This window comes from Felis catus, chromosome D4 (genome assembly GCF_018350175.1).
Source record: "Felis catus isolate Fca126 chromosome D4, F.catus_Fca126_mat1.0, whole genome shotgun sequence".
Lineage (NCBI taxonomy): Eukaryota > Metazoa > Chordata > Mammalia > Carnivora > Felidae > Felis > Felis catus.
The window spans coordinates 50,140,391-50,161,226 of record NC_058380.1 but is presented as its reverse complement, the minus strand read 5'-3'; the positions used below and the strand labels follow the sequence as shown (position 1 = coordinate 50,161,226).

The following is a 20,836-nucleotide window of genomic DNA, read 5'->3' as shown; positions in this document are numbered from 1 at the left end:
CATGGTAAGTGGTTTTATCAAAGACAGAAAGGGAGAGAGTCTGCTAGCAGAACCAAAGTCATAATATTTACAATCTAACCACAAACATGCCACCCTCTCAACATCAAGGTATTCTATTGGTTGAAAACAAGTTGCTCAAGGAGAGTGGATTACACAAGGCTGCGAATATCAGAAAAAGGGATCACTGGGTGGCTCAGTCAGTTGAGCATGAGACTTCGGCTCAGGTCATGATTTCATTGAGTTCGAGCCCCGTGTCGGGCTCTGTGCTGACAGCTCAGAGTCTGGAGCCTACTTCAGATTCTGTGTCTCCCTCTCTCTCTGCCTGTCCCCCACTCATGCTCTGTCTCTCTCTGTCTCAAAAATAAACACTAAAAAATTTTATTTTTTAAAAAAAGAAAAAGGGATCACTGGGAGCCTTCTTAAAATCTGCCTGCCATACTTATTTCTTATAAATTAAAAGCTAAATCCAAAGGCTTGGTTAGATTAAGCTTAAAGTATTGTGGCAAGAATACTTCATAGGTGTGTGCATTGTCTTTTTTTTTTTTTATTTGATTGCATCATATCTGTGCTTCCTTAAAGTTTATGTTTCCCTTACCATAACTAAAGGAGGTTAGGAAGACAAAACAGGGCATAATTGGCCTATTTGCCATATGCATAAGCATTTAAAAAAATTTTTTTTAATGTTTATTTTTGACAGAGAGAGACAGAGCAAGAGCGGGGGAGGGGCAGAGAGGGAGGGAGGCACAGGATCAGAAGCAGGCTCCAGGCTCCAAGCTGTCAGCACAGAGCCTGGCACGGGGTTTGAACTCACAGACCGTGAGATCATGACCTGAGCCACAGTTGGATGCTCAACTGACTGAGCCACCCAGGTGCCCGATGAATGTTTTTAAAAAGTTTTCTCATCTTTCTATATTTTCTTTTCCTTTTTTCAATGTTTAATTTTGAGAGAGAGACAGACAGAGCATGAACGGGGGGTGGGAGTGAGTGGGCAGAGACAGAGGGATACAGAATCTGAAGCAGGCTCCAGGCTCTGAGCTTCAGCACAGAGCCTGATGCAGGGCTTGAATCACGAACAGCAAGATCATGACCTGGGCTGAAGTCAGCACTTAGCCGACTGAGCCACCGAGGCACCCCTATATTTTATTTGTTTAAGTGATTATCATGTTTTTACTTGTTTAATGTTTAAAATTAGGGTACTTGTTTTCTGGAGGTACTAAGACAGGATATTGACTTTGACGGCAACAAGTAAACCACTTTGGTGCTTCTCATGGAGTAAAGGGGTCTTGAGAATACAGTGAGTAATGGAAGTTTTAAAGAGGAGAGAGCTGGGGTGCCTGGGTGGCCCAGTTGGCTAAGCGCCCAACTTCGGCTCAGGTCATGATCTCAAGGTTTGTGAGTTCAAGCCCTGAGTTGGGCTCTGTGCTGACAGCCCAGAGCCTGGAGCCTGTGTCTCCCTCTCTCTCTGCCCCTCCCCCATTCACTTTCCCCACACCCCCAAAATAAATAAACATCAAAACATTTTTAAAAATAAAATAGAGAGCTGACTAATGCCCGTCTGTAAAGTAGGTAGGTTGATACTGGTCCTAAGCCTTATATGATGAGGTCCTGGGACTTAAAGCTGGACCTTGGGGCTCCTGGACACATTATAATAAATCAGAAAAGTAAAAACACACAAATGGCAATAATACTTTCATCAGATTTAAAGGCATATGATCTAGTAATACTTACAGGATAGATTGTAACTGAATTTAAAGCAAACCAGTTAAGTAACATTGCAAAAAACAGAGAAATTTAAGTAGACTAGATAGCATGAATTAACTTTTTTTTTTTTTTTTTTTTTGACAGAGACAGAGAGAGCGTGAGCGGGGAGGGACAGAGACAAAAAGACAGAGAGGATCCGAAGCAGGCTCCGCACTGTCAGCACAGAGCCTAATGTGGGGCTCCAACTCATGAAACTGAGATCCTGACCTGAGCCGAAATCAAGAGTCGGACGCTCAACCGACTGAGCCACCCAGGCAACCCAGTGTGCATTAAGCAATTACTTTATACTAGTTCTAAGTTTATCCTCATCATCCCTATGGGGAAATTACTGTTAGTAATTTTACTTTTACAAGTGAAGAAACTCAAAAGAGTCAAGTAAATCTTTCTGTAACAAGTCACTAGCAAGAAAACAATGGAGAAGAGAGTAATATTTAATAAATTTAATAAATTTATTTAATAAATGATGTTGAAAAAGCTGGATATCAAGATGAAGAGAAATATCAATTTGTGGTAGGCACTTCACTTTATCATAATAGCAACTATGGTGTTTGGTACTTGCTTATATGTTTGATACACAGAGCTGAAAGTCGCCTGAAACAAACTCTAAATCACATTTTTTTCATTCGTGTTTTCAAAGGAACTAATAAATTCAAGAAATGTTTGCTTATTTTTATGTCATTTAAATTTTTCAGTAGTAAAAGCAACCAGAGATGCAGTCTAATATAGTGAAAAAATACTGGCTTTGGGGTTTGAAGGCATACATTTCAATGACATTTCCACTTGCTATGGAATTAAGTTGCTTGATCTCAGCCCCAGGTTAATCAAAGTTACATTAGGATTTCATAAAATAGAATAAAATGTGTAAAATGTCTGCAACCTAATGAGTACTTACCAAGCATTGCTTGGTAAGATAATGCAAGGCAACCACCATCTTTAACAATAAAAGTGACTGCTATATACAAGGAACATTTAGACCGGGAAGAAAAGTATTTGATTTTATTGCTACTGTGAAAAAAATGCCCATTAGAGGGTATCCTGATGATATTTTGTAAAATTAGTTGTTTGGAACTCTGAACACACAGATATCCTTACACCTCATTTAAACTTCCTATAATACCACAGAACCTCACCACGAAATATAAAAATGTTCCTGTTGTAATATAAGAATCGTATCTACCCACACTATAGCCCTGGCATTGAATAGTGACTCATGCAATATCAAGCTAGTTTTGAAGACCCTTCTCATGGCTAGCAGAGAAATACAGGACAGGGGGCTTTAGAAAGTGTGCCTATGAGGTAACCATAGCCTCAATAATACTGTTCAACAACTAACAACAAAAACAATAGCATTTATTTTGCTAAGAAGTTACAAGCATAGGGTTGGCTGATCCTGACTGGACTCATTCACGTCTGCAGGGTGGGTGAGGACTCTGCTTTAGGCTAGACTTGACTGGATAGTTTAGCTTGGGAGCTCAGCTCTCTTTGTCTCTCATCTTTCTCTTGGGACCAGTGCGCTAACCTGAGTATATCATTTTCATGGTAATGGTGGAAGTACAAGAGTAAACCATCATTATTATAATTTTTTGGTTGTTTCTTTTGTTTTTGTTGTGTTTTTGTTTGTTTGCTTTTTAAGTAGGCTCCATGCCCAAAGTGGGGCTTGAGCTCAAGACCCTGAGATCAAGAGTCATATGTTTTACCCACTGAGCCAGCCAGGTGCCCTTGTTTTGTTTTGAAACATTTATTTATTTTTGAGAGAGAGAAAGAGCATAAGCAGGGGAAGGGCAAAGAGAGAGGGAGACAGAGTTTCCAAAACAGGCTCAGTGCTGTCAGTGCAGAGCCCAATACTGGCTAGAACTCATGAGCCATGAGAACATGACCTGAGCTGAAGTTGGTTGCTTAACTGACTGAGCCACCCAGGTGCTCCTGTTTTTTGTTTTTTTCTAATACTGTGCTTGCTACACATCTGCTAACACTCTTTTGGCCAAAGTAAGTCATATAGTCAAGTCCAATGGCAGGGAATTACATGTCTTGCCTGTAGTGGAAGGACACTGCCAAATCACATGGCAAAGGGCATGAATACAGGGAGAGGTGAAGAAATGGTGCCCTTAAATGCAATTTACCATGGTGGTGATTTGGAAAAGAGCTCTGTATGGATCCTGAACTTCTCAGTTCAGAAATTAATATTGCATTCTTAGTATATGCCAGGCCCTGTATTAGGTGGTCAGACTACAAAGATACATAAGACACCTCCTCTGTTCATGGGAAGTAACAGTATATTGAAGAAGATACTGAACAAATACCCGCAGTCAAGAGTTCTGGATGCTCTGTAGGAAAGACAATGTCTAACAAAGGTATTAGTATTTCATTTTAACAGGATTAAGAAATGAAGTAATTTGGAACGGTTTTAAACAAGAAGTGATACTTAAAAAGAATTTTAGATTTAATAAGATGTGTGGAGGTGGGGTCGTTGAACAGGACTGGAGGGTATAATTCTGGGAAAGATATGAGCTACAGAGAAAAATGCTGTGCAGATCATGAAAGGTCTTCTTACATGTTGTATGTTGTTTTCATTAGGAATCTGGGTTGCAAGAGACAGAAACCAATTCAGATGAGCTTAATGAAAAAAGAATTGTTTGTTCATTGATACGAAGATGACAGTATCAAGGACTCCCTGTGTCTTGTTTCAGCGTGTCTTTTGTTGGTCTCATTCACGTAGGATCCTTCATAAGACAGAGAATGTGACAACTAGAACCTATGAGGTAATTTATTCACTGTTCACTTAAGTGGAAGATTGAATTTCTTACCTAAGTGTTTTTACATAAAACTCCAGAGAAGCACTGATTGGCCCTAGCATTAATACCTATATATGCCAGGCCGATCACTGTGATAAATGCTGAGTTGCTGAAGAGCAGTTATAAAAATGGCTTATAAATTCCAATCTCTGTCCACCCTCCCATATATTTGTTCCAGGACAGAAAAGCAGGCCTGCATTTGTTTGCCGAGCTGTAATTCCATAACAATACATAGTGCTGAGTCTCTTAAACACTATAATATTCTATTGAAGCATATGAAACTGTCAACATTCAATCAGTTTTGACCTCCAAAAAAGGCAATTTCATATGATTCAACCTAAATAGACAATGGCCTTTCTCTGGCTTTAAGCCAACCAACCTTGTGATGTGTCTATGACATGTTCACACCATGAATCAAAGTCCTTTCCCTGTTCTCTGCACAGCAAAACTCTATGCAGAATTATCTGGTTTCTGTTAGAAAGCTGTTTGTACCTATTGTTCCAAAGCCCATGTGACGTCAGTGTCACAGCAGCATCTAACTCCATATAGCTAAGTCTCTCTGCCCTGTGAGGAGGAAGCACTGAACTATTCCCAGCAAAGCTCCTACTGACCTCCTTACTTAAAGACTAGTTTCTGGCCATTAATCTCACTAGGTGCTTTTACTCTCATAATATAATGAGTTCATATAATTCTGGATAAATCTGGTTCTCCATCTGAAACTATGCAATCATCCACTCATTTATTCAATAAATTTGTATTAGGAACCAAGTATGCAGGGAATTGCGTGTGTGTGTGTGTGTGTGTGTGTGTGTGTGTGGAAATATTTTATTAAGGGTATTTGGGTAGTGGGCATACAAAAGTGAATAAAACAAAGTCCTTGCTTTCATGGAGCTTACATTCAACTGAAAGGAGACAAACAAATAAATGCATGTATAGCGGTGTTACGAGCACTGAAGAAGGGGCCCCTGGGGTGGCTCAGTAGGTTAAGTGTCTGACTCTTGATCTCGGCTCAGGTCATGACCTCATGGTTCATGGGCTCAAGCCCCATGTTGGGTTCTGAGGTGACAGTGTGCAGCCTGCTTGGGATTCTCTCTCTTTCTCTCTCTCTGCCTCTTCCCTGCTCACATGCATATGCTCTCTCTCAAAATAAATAAATAAACTAAAAAAAAGCACTGAAAAAAAAATTAAGCAGAGTAAGAAGAATGTACAATGCCAGATTGAGTGAGGATGGAAGCACTTCCTATTGTGTATTTCCTTTGGTTTGTTTCTCCCCACTAGAATATAAGCTAATGAAGGCATGGCTTTTGTCTATTTTGTACTTTTCCCTAGCACCAGTGGTCAAAACAATGCCTTTGTATTCTAGAACCAAAATATGGGAGACTGGACAAAAACTGGGATTCATCTGTCAAATTGGTAAGTTCCTCAGCCACCTAGCTGAAGTGCCCTGACTTCTGGTCCAGCCAAAGAAATATGGGAACTATTTGTCAGGTTGCTGTAGAATGAGGTAAAAACCAAGAAGCTTTTCAACTGACTTCATTAAGGAATAATTTGCACCTAGTAATTAATAAACAACTAACTTTATCCAGGCTGACACATTCCAGTTTAGGTTTATATCAGTCAGCTCAGGCTGCCATAATGAAGCACTGAGGACTGGGTGGCTTAAACAATAGAAATTTATTTTCTCTCAGTTCCAGAGGCTACAGGTACAAGATCAAGGTGTCGGCAGGATTGGTTTCTGGTGAGATCTCTCTGCCTGGTTTGTAGCTGGCCTGTTCCCTTCTCACACTAGCCTCTCCTCTGTGTGCTCACAGAAAGTGGGAGGTGGGGCTTGGAGGGGAGAGGGGAAAGGATAGAAGGGGACCAGGTGGGGGCCAGGGGGAGAGAAACCTTTAGTATCTCTTCCTCTTATAAGGACACCAGTTTTATCTGATTAGGGATCCAACCCTCAGGACTTCATTTAACCTTAATTACTTCCTTAAAGGCCCCATTGCAGGGGCATCTGGGTGGCTCAGTAAGTTAAGCGTCTGACTTTGGCTCAGGTCATGATCTTGTGGTTTGTGGGTTCAAGCCCCAATTCCAGCACGGTGCTGACAGCTCAGAGCCTGGAACCTGCTTCAGATTCTCTGTGTCTCTCTCTGCCCCTCCCCTGCTTGCATGCATGCTCGCTCTCTCTCTCAAAAATAAATAAAAACATAAAAAAAAAAAAAGGCCCTATCTCCAAGTATAGATACATTTGGGGTCAGGATGTTAACATATACATTTTGGGGGGACACAATTCACCCCATAACAAGGTTACAAACATTATGTTATTATATGTTTTTATTTATGAGCGTAATACTTTCAGTCCTTTCGGGTAAGATACTTAATGAGGCCAATATGGAACTCCTAAGAGCATAAAATGGTCAACTTCAGCATTAAACTTACAAGGCAAAACTAAGGGTGGGGCCAGGGGGTGGAGCCAACTGTTTCCCCAGGGCTGGAATCTCCCCAGCTTTGGAATTTGTTTTAGACACTTATTAAATAGCTGTTGAATGACAGAGATAGGTAGGGGATATGGTCAAAGGGAAGTTTCTTTTTTTTTTTTTTTCTTTTAAAAAAAAGTTTCTTTTTTTTTTTTTTTTTGATGTTTTTTTGTTTATTTTTGAGACAGAGAAAGCACAAGCTGGGGAGGGGCAGAGAGAGAGGGAGTCAGGAACCGTAGCAGGCTCCGTGTTGACAGCAGAGAGATGTGGGGCTTTAACTCAGGAGCCCTGAGATCATGACCTGAGCCAGTCACTTGCTTAGCCAACTGAGCCACCCAGGTGCCCCAAAGGGAAGTTTTTTAAATTGCTTTCTGTCACTCAAGTGAAAGATACAGGATTACTATCACTTAGTTAGTGTTGCCTCAGGCCCTATCTTTATTCTTCTGTGGCCAAAAGCCCCTGCTGAGACAAATCAACCCTGCCAAATGAGGACACTTTTTAAAAAATGTATTTGTGATCCTGATTTTTTTTTAATTTTTATTTTTGAGAGGGAGAGAGCAAGAGCAGTGGAGGAGCAGTGAGAGAGAGAGAGAGACAGACAGACAGACAGACAGACAGACAAAGGATCTGAAGCAGGCCCTGCAGTAACAGCAGAGAGCCCAGTATGAAGGTGGAACTTATGAATCGTGAGATGACAACCTGAGTCAAAGTCAGACCATTAATCGACTGAGCTACTTGATCTTGATTTTAAAACCCGGCTTGTGTTTAGATCCAAAATCCTGCCCAGCAGCCCACAAAATCTAACCCTGACACAGCTGTGACACATACTCAGTTTTCAAAAACTCACTCAAATCCTTTACTTGTCCCTCATGCACTCAATGCAGAAAATATATAATCTTCAAAAATACTCCCTAAAGTCTCTTCATTTGCTGCCCTCAGGCACTGCCGAAAATGCAAAATCTTTTGCGCATTTCTTGCCTCAAATTCTTTTTGGGGGGAAGGGCAGAGAATTCTAAGCAGGCTCAGCACTGTCAGCGTGGGGCTTGAACTTGCAAACTGCAAGGTCATGACCTGAGCTGAAATCAAGAATCAGTAGCTTAAACGACTGAGCCACCCTTGCATCCCGCCTCAGTTTCTTTCTAAACATGGCCTGGGATTTCCTGACCAATCCTGTGCACTCCTGAACTCTTCTTGTTTTCCTCTCCTTCGAAAACCAAGACCTACTCTGAAAAGGCAATTTTTGAGGAAGGGAGGGAGAGAGAAAAGATAGGAACACTGATATGCCAATATTTTCCCCTGTTCCTCTCTCCCATCTCACCAATATAAATAATTAATATACATTTATTAGGTCAACACACTGATTTCAGTAGATAAATGGTTAACCTTATTAGCACTTGATAATGAGGAAATAGTGTTCCAACCAATGGTAGTCAACACTGTAAATCAAAAGATACATATATGTTTACTGTAGCATTATTTACAATAGCCAAGATATGGAAGCAACCCAAGTGTCAACTGAAAGATGAATGGGTAAGTGTATATACACACACATACACACATAGTGGAATATTATTCAGCCATAAGAAGGAAATCTTGCCATATGCAACAAGATGGATGGATCTAGAGGGTATAATGCTAAGTAAAATAAGGCATCAGAGAAAGACAAATACCCTATGATTTCACTCATATGTGGAATTTAAGAAAAAATGAGCAAAGAAAAAAGAGTCAAACAATCCCCCCTCCAAAAACAAACAAACAAACAAACAAACAAAAAAAAAAAAAAACCACCAAAAAACCCAGACTCTTAGATACAGAGAACAAACTGGTGGTTGTCAGAGGGGAGGTAGGTGGGGGTGCAGTTGAAATAAATAAAGGAAATTGAGAGAACATTTATTTCTTTAACAGAATCTCTTTAATGTTTATTTATTCTGAGACACAGAGCAAGATGGAGCATGAGCAGGGGAGGGGCAGAGAGAGAAGAAACAAGAGAATCCCCAGCAGGCTCCATGCTGTCAGCTCAGAGCCCACACAGGGTTCAATCTCATGAACTGTGAGAAAATGACCTCCGTGGAAATCAAGGGTGGATGCTTAGCCGACTCAGCCATTCAGGCACCCGAGAGTACACTTACCTTAATTAGCATTGGGAAATGTATAGAATTGTTGAATCATTGTATTATACCCCTGAAACTAATATAACACTGTATGTCAATTATACTTGAATTAAAATAAAATAAAAAATGCAAGTTAATCTCTATTATATATTAGATTTAGGTTTCAGTGTATGGGTGACATTTTAAGTTGGATTAATCTTCAAAATTATCTATTAGGACAAGAAAAATAAGGTGCTGATCAATTGTTTTGGCGGGACAAAATACGATAGGGAAAATCGTGTAAATTTTTTCCTTAAGCTGTTCAGAGCCGCATTATTGTAAAACGTAACAGACTGTCAACAACCTAAACACCAGCACTTGAATATTAGGTAAATTGAGAAAGAATACGGCGAAGTACTAGACCTAAATAGTTTTAGAAGTGAAAAAGAAACATGCCTAACAATTACTGTTAATGGGGAAAAACAAGGAGGCACAAGACCCTAGGTACAATTCCCTAAAATACACTTCAAAAAAAGATTCCCCGCTGATGATAATAATGATGATGAGATTTTCCCTAAATTCTCTATTCTTCTAACGTTTTAGTGTCATAAATAAAAATTGGAAGACAAATGAAAAACGAGAACAAAAACTACACCTTTACCTTACTGTGTATTTGTATACGACAACATTTGAAAGACGGTCTCAATAAGGCAAAGAGCTCTTGTAAAGCTCCACGTTCCGTCCTTTGCAGAGGCAAGGAAACCCGAACGTGACCCGACAACCTGCGTGTCTTTCAACAAACTCAAGCCAACCTTCACGGCTCGCCCTGGAAGCTCGATGGGTCCCGGCACGCCTTCCAGAAACGCCTCCCGGCCTCTGCGACGAGGCCGGAAGTGACGCACAAGCTGCGACGCCCGCGCTGGCAGTCCGCTGCCGCCGCCGCCGCCGCAGCCGCCGGAGCGCGCTTTAGGTAGCTTCAGAGACGGCGGGCTTTCCCTGGATGGTTGCAGCAGGAGGATCATGACGGGGAAGAAGTCTTCCCGGGAGAAGCGGCGTAAACGAAGTGGTCAGGAGGCGGCCGCGTCGCTCGCGGCACCGGACCTGGTGCCCGCCCTCGCCAGTAGCGGCAGTGGAAGCACCAGCGGCTGCGGGAGTACCAGCGGCTGCGGGAGCGTCACCTGCTGTGGGAACACCAGCTTCAGTGGAAGTGTCACCGGCGGTGGGAGCGGCGGCAGCTGCTGGGGCGGGAGCAGCGTGGAGCGCAGCGAGCGCCGGAAGCGGCGGAGCACTGACTCATCTTCCAGCGTCTCGGGGTCCCTGCAGCAGGTGCGTGCGCGTCCTTCTCGCTGCTGTCTGAGCGCCTGCATTCTCCCGGGAAGGCGGACGGAAGGCTGGATGTGACGGCGGATGGAGGTCTGGTTGTAGCTCAGTTAGCGCTGCGACCGCGAGCTTCCACCCGGTCTTGAGGTTCATTTTCCTAAGTACCGGTGAACCGCATACTCCCAAGTCTTTAAACTTAAAGTTTCTGATTTGCCGATTGTCTAGCTCTTTGCGTTTGGCCCCTTCCACTCCTGTGGCAATCTGTCTGAAAAGTATGGGTCGAGGGCTAGCCTTCAATGCCCATGAGAGTCACGCTTTACTTCTCTCTTCATCTTCACCTTTTAATAGATAATGATTAACTTCACAATATTGGATGAGAAAATTGAGGCTCGAAGAGGTTTATGAACTTTACCCACAGTCATAGTTTATTAATAACACTTAAATTTGAATACAAAATCTGATTATAAAAGCCATGTTCTTTATACTTTAGCTATCTATCGAGATACCGCCGTTTAAAAAAAATTGCTCAGGGACGCCTGGGTGGCTCAGTCGGTTAAGCGTCTGACTTAAGCTCAGGTCACGATCTCGCGGTTTGTGAGTTCCAGCCCCACATCGGGCTCTGTGCTGACAGCTCAGAGGCTGGAGCCTGCTTTGGATTCTGTGTCTCCCTCTCTCTCTGCCCCTCCCCCACTTGTGCTCTGTCTCTCTGTCTCTCTCAAAAATAAATTTAAAAAAATGGTTATAAGACAAAAGCCTGAATACCTAAACTTCATACAACACAGAAATCAAGAAGTCAAATTGCTGGGTCAGATTTTATGCATTTAAAAAGATTTGGTAGAGGGGCGCCTGGTTGGCTCAGTCATTAAACCTTGCACTCTTGATTTCCTTTCAGGTCATGATCTGTTTCTGGGTTCCAACCCTGTGTTGGGGTCTGCACTGACAGCCTGGAACCTGCTGGGGACTCTCTCTGTCCCTACCCCACCCACTGGCTTTCTGTCTCAAAATAAATAAACTTAAAAACAAAAACAATAAAAAGTTTTGGCAGATACCACTAAATGCTTTCCAAAAAAGGCTTTACTGATTTATAGTCTATTACAAAAGAGTACCCATTTCTGCAAATATTCATTATATCCATTTTTGAAAAATTTGTCAGCTTAATGGGTGAAATTGATGTTTCATGTTTTATATACTCTTGATTAATAGTGAGATTGAACATATTAATATTTTATTTACCATTGGATTCCTTATTATGTAAATTGCATATACATATCCTTGGGCCATTTTTCTTTTTGGTTATTTTCAGCTTTTTTTTTTTTTAATTCATTTTTGAGAGAGATCGCAGTGGGTAGGCAGAAAGAGGGAGACACAGAGTTTGAAGTAGGCTCCAGGCTCTGAGCCATGGGCACAGAACCCCACACGGGGCTAGAACCCATTAAGTGTGAGATCATGACCTGAGCTGAAGTGGGCCCCTCAACCGACTCAGCCACCCAGGTGTCCCAGTTATTTTCAGCTCTTTACTGATAAGTTCTGAATCTTTCTACATAAAACTCTTGGTTCTAATCTTCTGTGTAAAGTATACTGCAAAAGTTACTACAACTTTGTCTATGGTGTAACTGAAGTTTTTTATTTCTTTGTGGTCAAGGCTAATACTTTCCTTTGCCTTCTGAATTTGTGTGTTTAGGAAGATCTTTCCAGGGGCGCTTGAGTGGCTCAGTCAGCTAAATATCCTTCTGACTTTGGCTCAGGTCCTGAGCTCATGGTTTCTGAGTTTGAGCCCCGTGTTGAGCTCTCTTGCTGTCAGCACAGAACTCGCTTCAGAGCCACTGTCCACCCCCCCACCCTTTCTGTCCTTCCCCCACTTGCACTCTTTCTCTCTTTGTCTCAAAAATACATAAACATTAAAAAAAAGAAGATCTTTCCATATTCCCTTCCCAACCTGTCCTAAAACTATTCTTTATTTTAATATTTTTAAACATTACATCCTTATTTATTTTTTAAGTTTATTGTTTTGAGAGAGAGCGAGAGAGCGTGGAAGGAGCAGAGAGACAGAGAGAGAGGGAATCCCAAGCAGACTTTGCATCATCAGCATAGAGCCTGATGCAGGGCTGGAACCCATGAACTGTGAGATCATGACCTGAGCCTGAGTCAGACACTTAACCAACTGAACCACTAGGTGCCCCTAAACATTACATCTTTTAATTGGGAGTTGTGGAAACACAGAAACCCATTTATTTTTATGCATTTTCTCGTATTTAGCCACATTATTATTAGTTTCAAATGACTTAGAAAAATTTGTGTTAACAGGGAGTTTTGTCTATTCTTTTTCAGCACTAATATATCTTGTTTTTTGTACTTTTTCATTATCTAAGACTTTTAGTGTAGTGTTTAGCAGAAGCAATGACAGTAGGCATTTTTTTTAGTGGGAACATTTCTTTTTTTCTGGAACATTTCTAATGTTCACCCATAAGTATATTTGCCAAAGGTTGTGAAAGATACTTATCATCAAGTTAAGGAGATTTTCTCCAATTCCTAGTTCACTGAGGGTTGTAAAGTGTTATTAGATGCTTTTATGGCATTCTGTTTAGATAATCACATAGCTTTCCTCCTTTAATCTGAAAATGTAATTTTTGGTAAATTGGTAAATTAATTCACGTTAAACTGTCTTGTAGTCTTGGAATAGATCCTATTTGGCTTGGTTATTGTATTCAGCTGGAATTTGATATTCTTTCTTTTGTGTTTTATGTTTCTAAGTTAAGTCAGCCTATGGCTTTTATTTGTGTAGATATCCTGTCTGGTTTTGGTATCAAGATTTTACTAGCCTCATGGATTGATTTGGGAAGCTTTGCATTTTGGGGATGTGTTCCAGAAGAGTTTCTCTCTCTCTCTCTCTCTCTCTCTCTCTCTCTCCCTCCCTCCCTCCCTCCCTCCCTCCCTCCCTCCCTCCCTCCCTCCCTTTTCTTCCTTCCTTCCTTCCTTCCTTCCTTCCTTCCTTCCTTCCTTCCTTCCTTCCTTCCTTCCTCTCTTTGTTTCTGTTTATTTATTTTTGAGAGAGGGAGAGAGCGCAAGCTGGGAATGGACAGAGAGAGGGTGGGGACAGAAGATACAAAGCAGGCTCCGCACTAATAGCACTGAGCCTGATGTGGGGCTCAATCTCACGAACTGTGAGATCATGACCTGAGCTGCAGTTAGATGCTCAACCGACTAAGCCACCCAGGTGCCCCAGTTTATATCTTTTTCTTGAAGATGTATCAGAACTGGACTATTGGACCATACAGCTGTGTGGGTCTGGTGAGTGTTTTAGGGGCAGGTTTTATTTATTTATTTGTTTTTACTTTTTTTTCCCTCCAATTATTTGATAGTTATAGATCTATTCAGTTTTTTCACACCTTGTAGATTTAATTTTGGATATCATTATTCTTATCTTAATTGTTTCCATATCTTTTATACTCTTTATCATGATGAGAGGCCAATAAGCTACATATTGTAAACATTCGCATGCAGAACCAAGCCCTAGTTTTAATTTATGAAGGAAAAAAGAGTTCAGAATATATTAGGCATGTAGAGAAGACCTCAGAATTCTGAATGCCGTTATATCTGTTGTACATTGCATTCCCTATTATTATTGTTGGTAACAGCTTTATAGAGATATAATTCATATACCATATAATTCACCTCTTTCAAGTATACAGTTCACTGATTTTGAGCGTATTCATGGAGTTGTACAACCATCACTGTGGTCAGTTTTAAAATACTTTCATCACCCCCAAAAGAAACCCAATGTGAACCTTTCAGCTCTCATCCCTAATACTCACCGCTACCACATTCCATCCCTGGGCAGTCATTATTTCCTATCTCTATAGATCTATAGATGTTCCTGTTCTGGACATTTTATGTGAATGGAATGATATTCAGTGAATGGCTGTTCCACAATTCGTTTTTCCATTTTTCACTTGATGGACATTTGGATTGTTTCCACCTTTTGGCTATTACGAATAAAGCTGCTATGAACATTTGTGTACCAGTTTTTGTGCAGGCATGTGGTTACATTTCTCTTGGATGTATATCTAGGAATGGAATTGCTGGGTCATAAGGTAAATTTTGAGGAGCTGCCAGACTGTTTTTCCAAGCAGCTGTACCACTTTCTATTCCTACTAGCAGTGTGTGAGAGCTCCAGTTTCTCTACATCCTCACTAACACTTGAATTATTTTGTGAGCCATTAAAACGAGCTAACGTTCTTTACTTTTTCAGTCTAATTATCATAATAGTCTTTAAAATTGGCATGTTTTTAAACGACTTTTAAAACAATTCTAGGGGCGCCTGGGTGGCGCAGTCGGTTAAGCGTCCGACTTCAGCCAGGTCACGATCTCGCGGTCCGTGAGTTCGAGCCCCACGTCAGGCTCTGGGCTGATGGCTCGGAGCCTGGAGCCTGTTTCCGATTCTGTGTCTCCCTCTCTCTCTGCCCCTCCCCCGTTCATGCTCTGTCTGTCTCTGTCCCAAAAATAAGTAAAAACATTGAAAAAAAAATTAAAAAAAAAAATTCTATTAGAAAATATAATAAACAGGGGCGCCTGGGTGGCTCGCAAAGTTGACCAAGCGTCCAACTTCGGCCCAGGTCATGATCTCACGGTTTGTGGGTTCGAGCCTCTCATCGGTCTCTGTGCTGACATCTCAGAGCCTGAAGCCTGCTTCAGATTCTTTGTCTCCCTTTCTCTCTGCCCCTCCCCCCAACTTGTGCTCTGTCTCCCTCTGTCTCAAAAATAAACATTAAAAAAAATTAAAAAAAAAAGAAAATAATGATAAACATACCTGAACTATATAGTCAGGGAGAATTTTCTTGAAGAAATGCCTTTTGAATTGATATCTGAATTTGTTACTTTTAAGAGTATAGGATGGGGGAGGGGGGAGTGGGAGGAAAGACAGTTCAAAAGCCCTGCCTATGTGAGGTGAAGGGAGAACAGGTTTTATTTGAAGGCCCAGATAGGCTTTGTTATCCAAAGATCAGTGTGAATTCACTGGAAGGTTATAAATAAGGAGGATGAGTATATGTACATTTTATAGAATCTATTCTAGTAACAGTATACAAAACAGATTGGAGAGACAGATTAGATGTAAGGCACCCAGTTTAGTAGCTGCTAAGGTAATCTAGGCAAAAGATGATGGTACCTTGGACCAGGATTATGGCAGTAGATTTGGAGAAACTGATAGATTTGGGAGATAAGAGGTAAAATTGACAGAAATGTTTTAAATTACTTGGCTGCTTTGAATATGATTAAATTACATAACATTTTTAAAATGAGCATAGCTCCTGATAAGCAGTAATACTTTATAATATTTGTGATCTTTAACATTTTTGCTGCTGTGCCATTCTGTTTTATGAATTTAAGAATAACAATGCATACATAAAATTTTGAGTTGAGTGGCCTGCGAGAGTAATATCCTAATTCTTCAGAAGTCTAAAATTATAGGAGGTCACTCAATAGTGAATATATTTTCTTTTTCTTTTTTTGGTGTTGAGTATATTTCCTTTTATATGTCCTAAGGTGGTATTTCTTCGCTTAATATCACCTTATCAAGTTAAGTGTAGTTTGGAGAGTAATATGAAGGAATATTGAACAATTAAAAGTCCTTGTTAATGGCTTTAGGTAAATAATCTATGCAAGCAAAGAACTTGGAAATGTTTAATGAAGTAGTTATTAAATATAAATGTATGACATCATATACATTCTCCTTTATTTAATGGTTCATTGTCTCTTTTAATTTTAGGATACCAGATACCTTCTGCCAACTTTGGAAAAAGAATTATTCTTGGCAGAGCACAGTGACCTTGAAGAAGGTGGACTGGACCTGACTGTGTCACTAAAACCAGTTAGTTTCTACATATCAGACAAAAAAGAAATGCTTCAGCAGTGTTTCTGTATCATAGGCGAGAAGAAGTTACAGAAGATGCTTCCTGATGTGTTAAAGGTATTTCATTACATGTATTATTGGATTATACCCAATATAGAAATATATACCTTTTTTGTAGCTGTCATTTTACTTAATGTAAATTATATAATTGGATGTTTTCAACTAAAACAGGCTACTTCAAAAAGATTAAAAAAGGGGATTTTGGAGAACTATAAATGGCTTTGTATATTGAAAAGTTTGCCAAGAGGGGCACCTGGGTGGCTCAGTCAGTGAGCATCCGACTTCGGTTCAGGTCATGATCTCCCAGTTCCTGAGAGGTTCCTGAGTTCAAGCCCCATATCAGGCTGCTGGCACAGAACAGTTTTTGAATCCTCTCCCACTCTTTCTGCCCTTACCCCGCGCACACGCCCTCTCTCTTTCTCTCTCACAAAAATGAAAAATAAATAAATTAAAATTTAGGTAAGGAATGTATTTACCTTTTGGAAATAATTCTATTAAATGAAGGCAATTTTAGTAACTAAATTAGAGGTATAATGATTCTTTCTGGTGCTTTAGGAAATAATAATTCTGCTATGTAACAGTGCACAATATTGGTTGGCAAAAGCTTATATTTCATTAAATTCAGAAATATTTTCATATATTCATGGTATTCTAATTTTACAGTTGTGGAAATAGGGCTTAGGATCAAAGATGTTTAGAACCAGCACTTGAGTGTTTAAATCATTAGAGGAATTACCTCACAAATAGGCTGCTATTAAAAACATCTGGGTACCTGACTTACTCCTTAGTTTGTTCTTTCCTAACAAACTTGACTTTATTTTCATCAAGTGTCTGTAAGTTGTAACATTTACATATTAATTGGCCCGTTTTTTCAGATTTCATCTCAATGAAAAGATTTATCTGGCTTTTAATTTGTTTTAATGTAAGATTTTGTTAACCAGACTTTTTTCTTTGTAATTGCTGTTTTCCAGTTTACATTGGTGCTATATTACATAAGTGTATTTCTTTTAATGACATTTTCTTTAGAACTGTTCAATAGAAGAAATTAAAAAGCTGTGCCAGGAACAGTTAGAGCTCCTATCTGAAAAAAGAATCTTGAAGATTCTTGAGGGTAAGAACATATTTCTACACTCTGGTAACTTATTAGTTAATATTATATTTAGCATAAATCCTAGGTTATTCTTTTTTTAACTTGGATATTACTTTAATTTCATTAAAGTAATGATAATCATTGGATAATCATTGAGTAATTTTACTTCTGTTTGTACTTTGAAATATAGTTTACATATCAGAATAGCATGTCAAGAATAGACTTTTTGTTATCATTTTCTGAAATCAACTGTGTAGGTAAGAGCATAAGTTTGTACACAATAATGAAATGAAAGATTTTACCCAAAACACTGTAAAAAAATTATTAATTATTGAGATAGCTTTTCTTGAAATAATTTTTTATTTTCTGCTTTATGTTCTTACGGCTTTTAATTGCCTGTTGTATACTGCTTTTGCTCTAATAAGACCTGGACGCAGAGTGGGAAGAATTTCTTGGAGATTACCTACATTTATCTGTCTGCCTGAAGTATGACTCTGTGACATTATTAGCTATAGAATTTTAGATTTTCAAGCTTTTTTTTTTCTTTTGGAACTATACAAGGATTTTAGCATTAATATTACAAGAGAAGAAGCAGAAAAATGGAGACACTGGATTCCCAGACATAACATCTTTTTTAAATGTGAAATGGTTTAATGGGGTGATGTGGCTGGCTCAGTTGGTAGAGCATATGACTCAGCGTTGTGAGCTTGAGCCCCACGTTGGGTATAGAAATGACTTGAAAATAAAACCTGAAAAAAAAAATAAAAAATTTAAAATGGTTTAATGGAGTTTGTAACTTTGCTAATAGATGTATACATCTGGGTATAGTCTGTAAGTATACACACACACACATATATCTATAAAATAGATAAAGGGAAGGCAATTAGAAATACCTAATAAAGCATCGAAAAAACTCATTTTAAATGTAAGCAATTAAAAACGTCCTCTCATCAGTTACAAAGTTCTTTAATTTGCATCATTTTTCTGGATGACACTTTGTGTAATGATTAAATTGTTCTGACATTTTATAAGTATGCGTTCAACAGTTTATTTTATTTATAAGGTGACAATGGTATGGACTCTGATATGGAAGAGGAGGCAGATGATGGCCCTAAGATGGGATCTGATTTAGTCAGTCAGTAAGTTAAAAACTTTCATTTCCGTTTCAAAATTTCTTTGTTGTTCCTTCAGTGATTTCTTACCTCAAGAATGTGATTGTTTTTCTGTGTTGTATTTATATACAATGATTCAACAGTGTAGATTTGTTTACTTATAATAATTGATTTTGGTATATATGAACATACAGTTAATTGCTTTCAGGATTAAGATGATTTTCTTAAACTACTAGTCATAGATGTAAAACAGTGATGCCGGCCTGCAGCTGAATCACTTCTGTCATTTGGAATTTGAATTAACTACTAGTGATACCCACTAGTTATTAAGTACTTTCTCTACCAGGTATTGTGTTAGTAGTTTAGAACGCTTTAACTCACTGACTACTTCTAGTACCTGTTAATATCAGGTGATAATTGTCACATTTCACAGATGAGATAGTAAGGTGGTTCATTTTATATAGGTACATAAAATTTGACTATTGTGATGATAAAAAACACCCAGAGTTTTGGGGATGCTAATATAAGCCTTTTTATTTTGGAAAATTTCAAACTTAAATAAAAGTTGAAAGAATCATATAATGAAATCAGCAACATTAACATTTTGTTATTTTTGCTTTCTCTCTCTTTATCATTTTTTTTTTTTTTTCTCTCAGAGCCATTGCATTAGTTTGTTAGGACTGCCATAGCAAAATATCATACACTGGTTGACTTACAGAAAAGTTCATTTTCTTATAGTTCTGGAGGCGGGAAGTTCAAGATCAAGGTACTGGCAGGGTTGGTTTCCTCTGAGGCCTCTCTTCTTGGTTTGCAGATGGCCACTTTGTTGCTGCTTCTTGACTTGTTTGCCCTTCTCTCTGTGTGTCCCCTGTGTCCTCCCCGTGGACAGGTGTCTCTCCCCGTATCCTGATCTCTTCTTTATAAGGACACCAGTAAGATTGGATTAGGGTACACCGTAATGGCCTCATTTTAACTTAATTACCTCTTTATTTTTTTTTTATTTTTGATATTTATATTTGAGAGAGAAGAGAGGAAGAGAGAGAGCACGCTAATGGAGGGGCAGAGAGAGAAGGAAGCACAGAATCTGAAGGCTTTAGGCTCTGAGCTGTCAGCACAGAGCCGGATATGGGGCTCGAACTCATGCACTGCGAGATCATGACCTGAACCGAAGTTGGACACTTAACCAACTGAGCCACCCAGGTGTTCCACTTAATTACCTCTTTTAAGGTCCTATCTCCAAAATAGTCCTATTCTTTTTTTTTTTTTTTAAATTTTTAAGTTTATTTATTTTTGAGAGAGAGACAACAGGTGGGGAGGGACAGAGAGAGGGAGAGAGAGAATCCCAAACAGCTTCTGCACTGTCAGCGCAAAGCCCAGAGTGGGACTTGAACTCACAAAATGAGATCATGGCCTGAGCCAAAACCAAAGCTGGATGCTTAACTGACTAAGCCCCCCAAGTGCCCCCAAAGTAGTCATATTCTGAGACACTGGGGTTGAGGCTTCAACCTATGAATTTTTTAGTAGAGGGAAACATAATTAAGCCCATAAATCTGTTTTTTTTAATTTAGTTACATTTTATTTTATTAATTTTTTTATTATTATTTAAATCCAAGTTAGTTAACATATTGTGTAGTAATGATTTCAGGAGAATTTAGTGATTCATCACTTACATATAATATCCAGTGTTCATCCCAACAAGTGCCCTCCTTAATGCCCATCACCCATGTAGCCCATACTCCCACCCATTAATTTTTATTTTAGAGAGAGAGAGAGAGAGTGAGAGAGCAAGCAGGGGAGAGGGGCAGAAAGAGAGAATCTTAAGCAGGCCCCATGCTTAGCATGGAGACTGGTGCAGTGCTGGATCCTACGACCTTGGGATTAGACCTGAGCCAAAATCAAGAGTCCTTTGCTCAACTGACTCAGCCACTCAGGGGCCCCACCCATAAATCATTTAAAAATAAATTGCAGATGTCATAGCATGTCATGCTTAATTCAGTATGCATTTCCTAAAAATAAGGACAGTCTACTCCATAGCCACAATACAATATCACTTTAAAAAAAATAAGCAGTAATTCAAATAATGTCCTCTAATATATTGCCCACATAAAATTTTCCCTGTTACTAAAAAAATATTTTATAGTGTATTTATTTATTTTAATTAATGAACTGATTCTGATCCAGGATCCAGTTAGAATTCATGTGTTTCATTTGACTGTTAGCATAACAAAGCTGAGTTTAAAGGGAGGGTTTAGATGTGAGAAATAAAAGCTTAATGACTAGCCTGGGAACTTAGTGCCCATC

At 39.4% G+C, this 20,836-nt stretch overlaps 1 protein-coding gene across 2 annotated transcripts in view; it reads left to right on the top strand.

Annotated features, from left to right (window-relative positions):
- The first annotated feature begins 9,996 nt into the window (after positions 1 to 9,996).
- The window catches only part of CAAP1 (caspase activity and apoptosis inhibitor 1), a 52,222-nt gene continuing 41,382 nt past the window's right edge, over positions 9,997 to 20,836 (top strand). Inside the window, exons 1-4 of one of the 2 annotated variants that reach the window (XM_003995527.5) lie at positions 9,997 to 10,431; positions 16,190 to 16,390; positions 17,360 to 17,444; positions 18,487 to 18,562. In XM_003995527.5, coding sequence (XP_003995576.1) covers positions 10,126 to 10,431; positions 16,190 to 16,390; positions 17,360 to 17,444; positions 18,487 to 18,562 — 668 coding nt within the window. In that variant the 5' untranslated portion in view covers positions 9,997 to 10,125. Of the gene's footprint in view, positions 10,519 to 16,189; positions 16,391 to 17,359; positions 17,445 to 18,486; positions 18,563 to 20,836 lie in introns of both variants that reach the window. The other variant, XM_006939188.4, reaches the window with a different exon arrangement.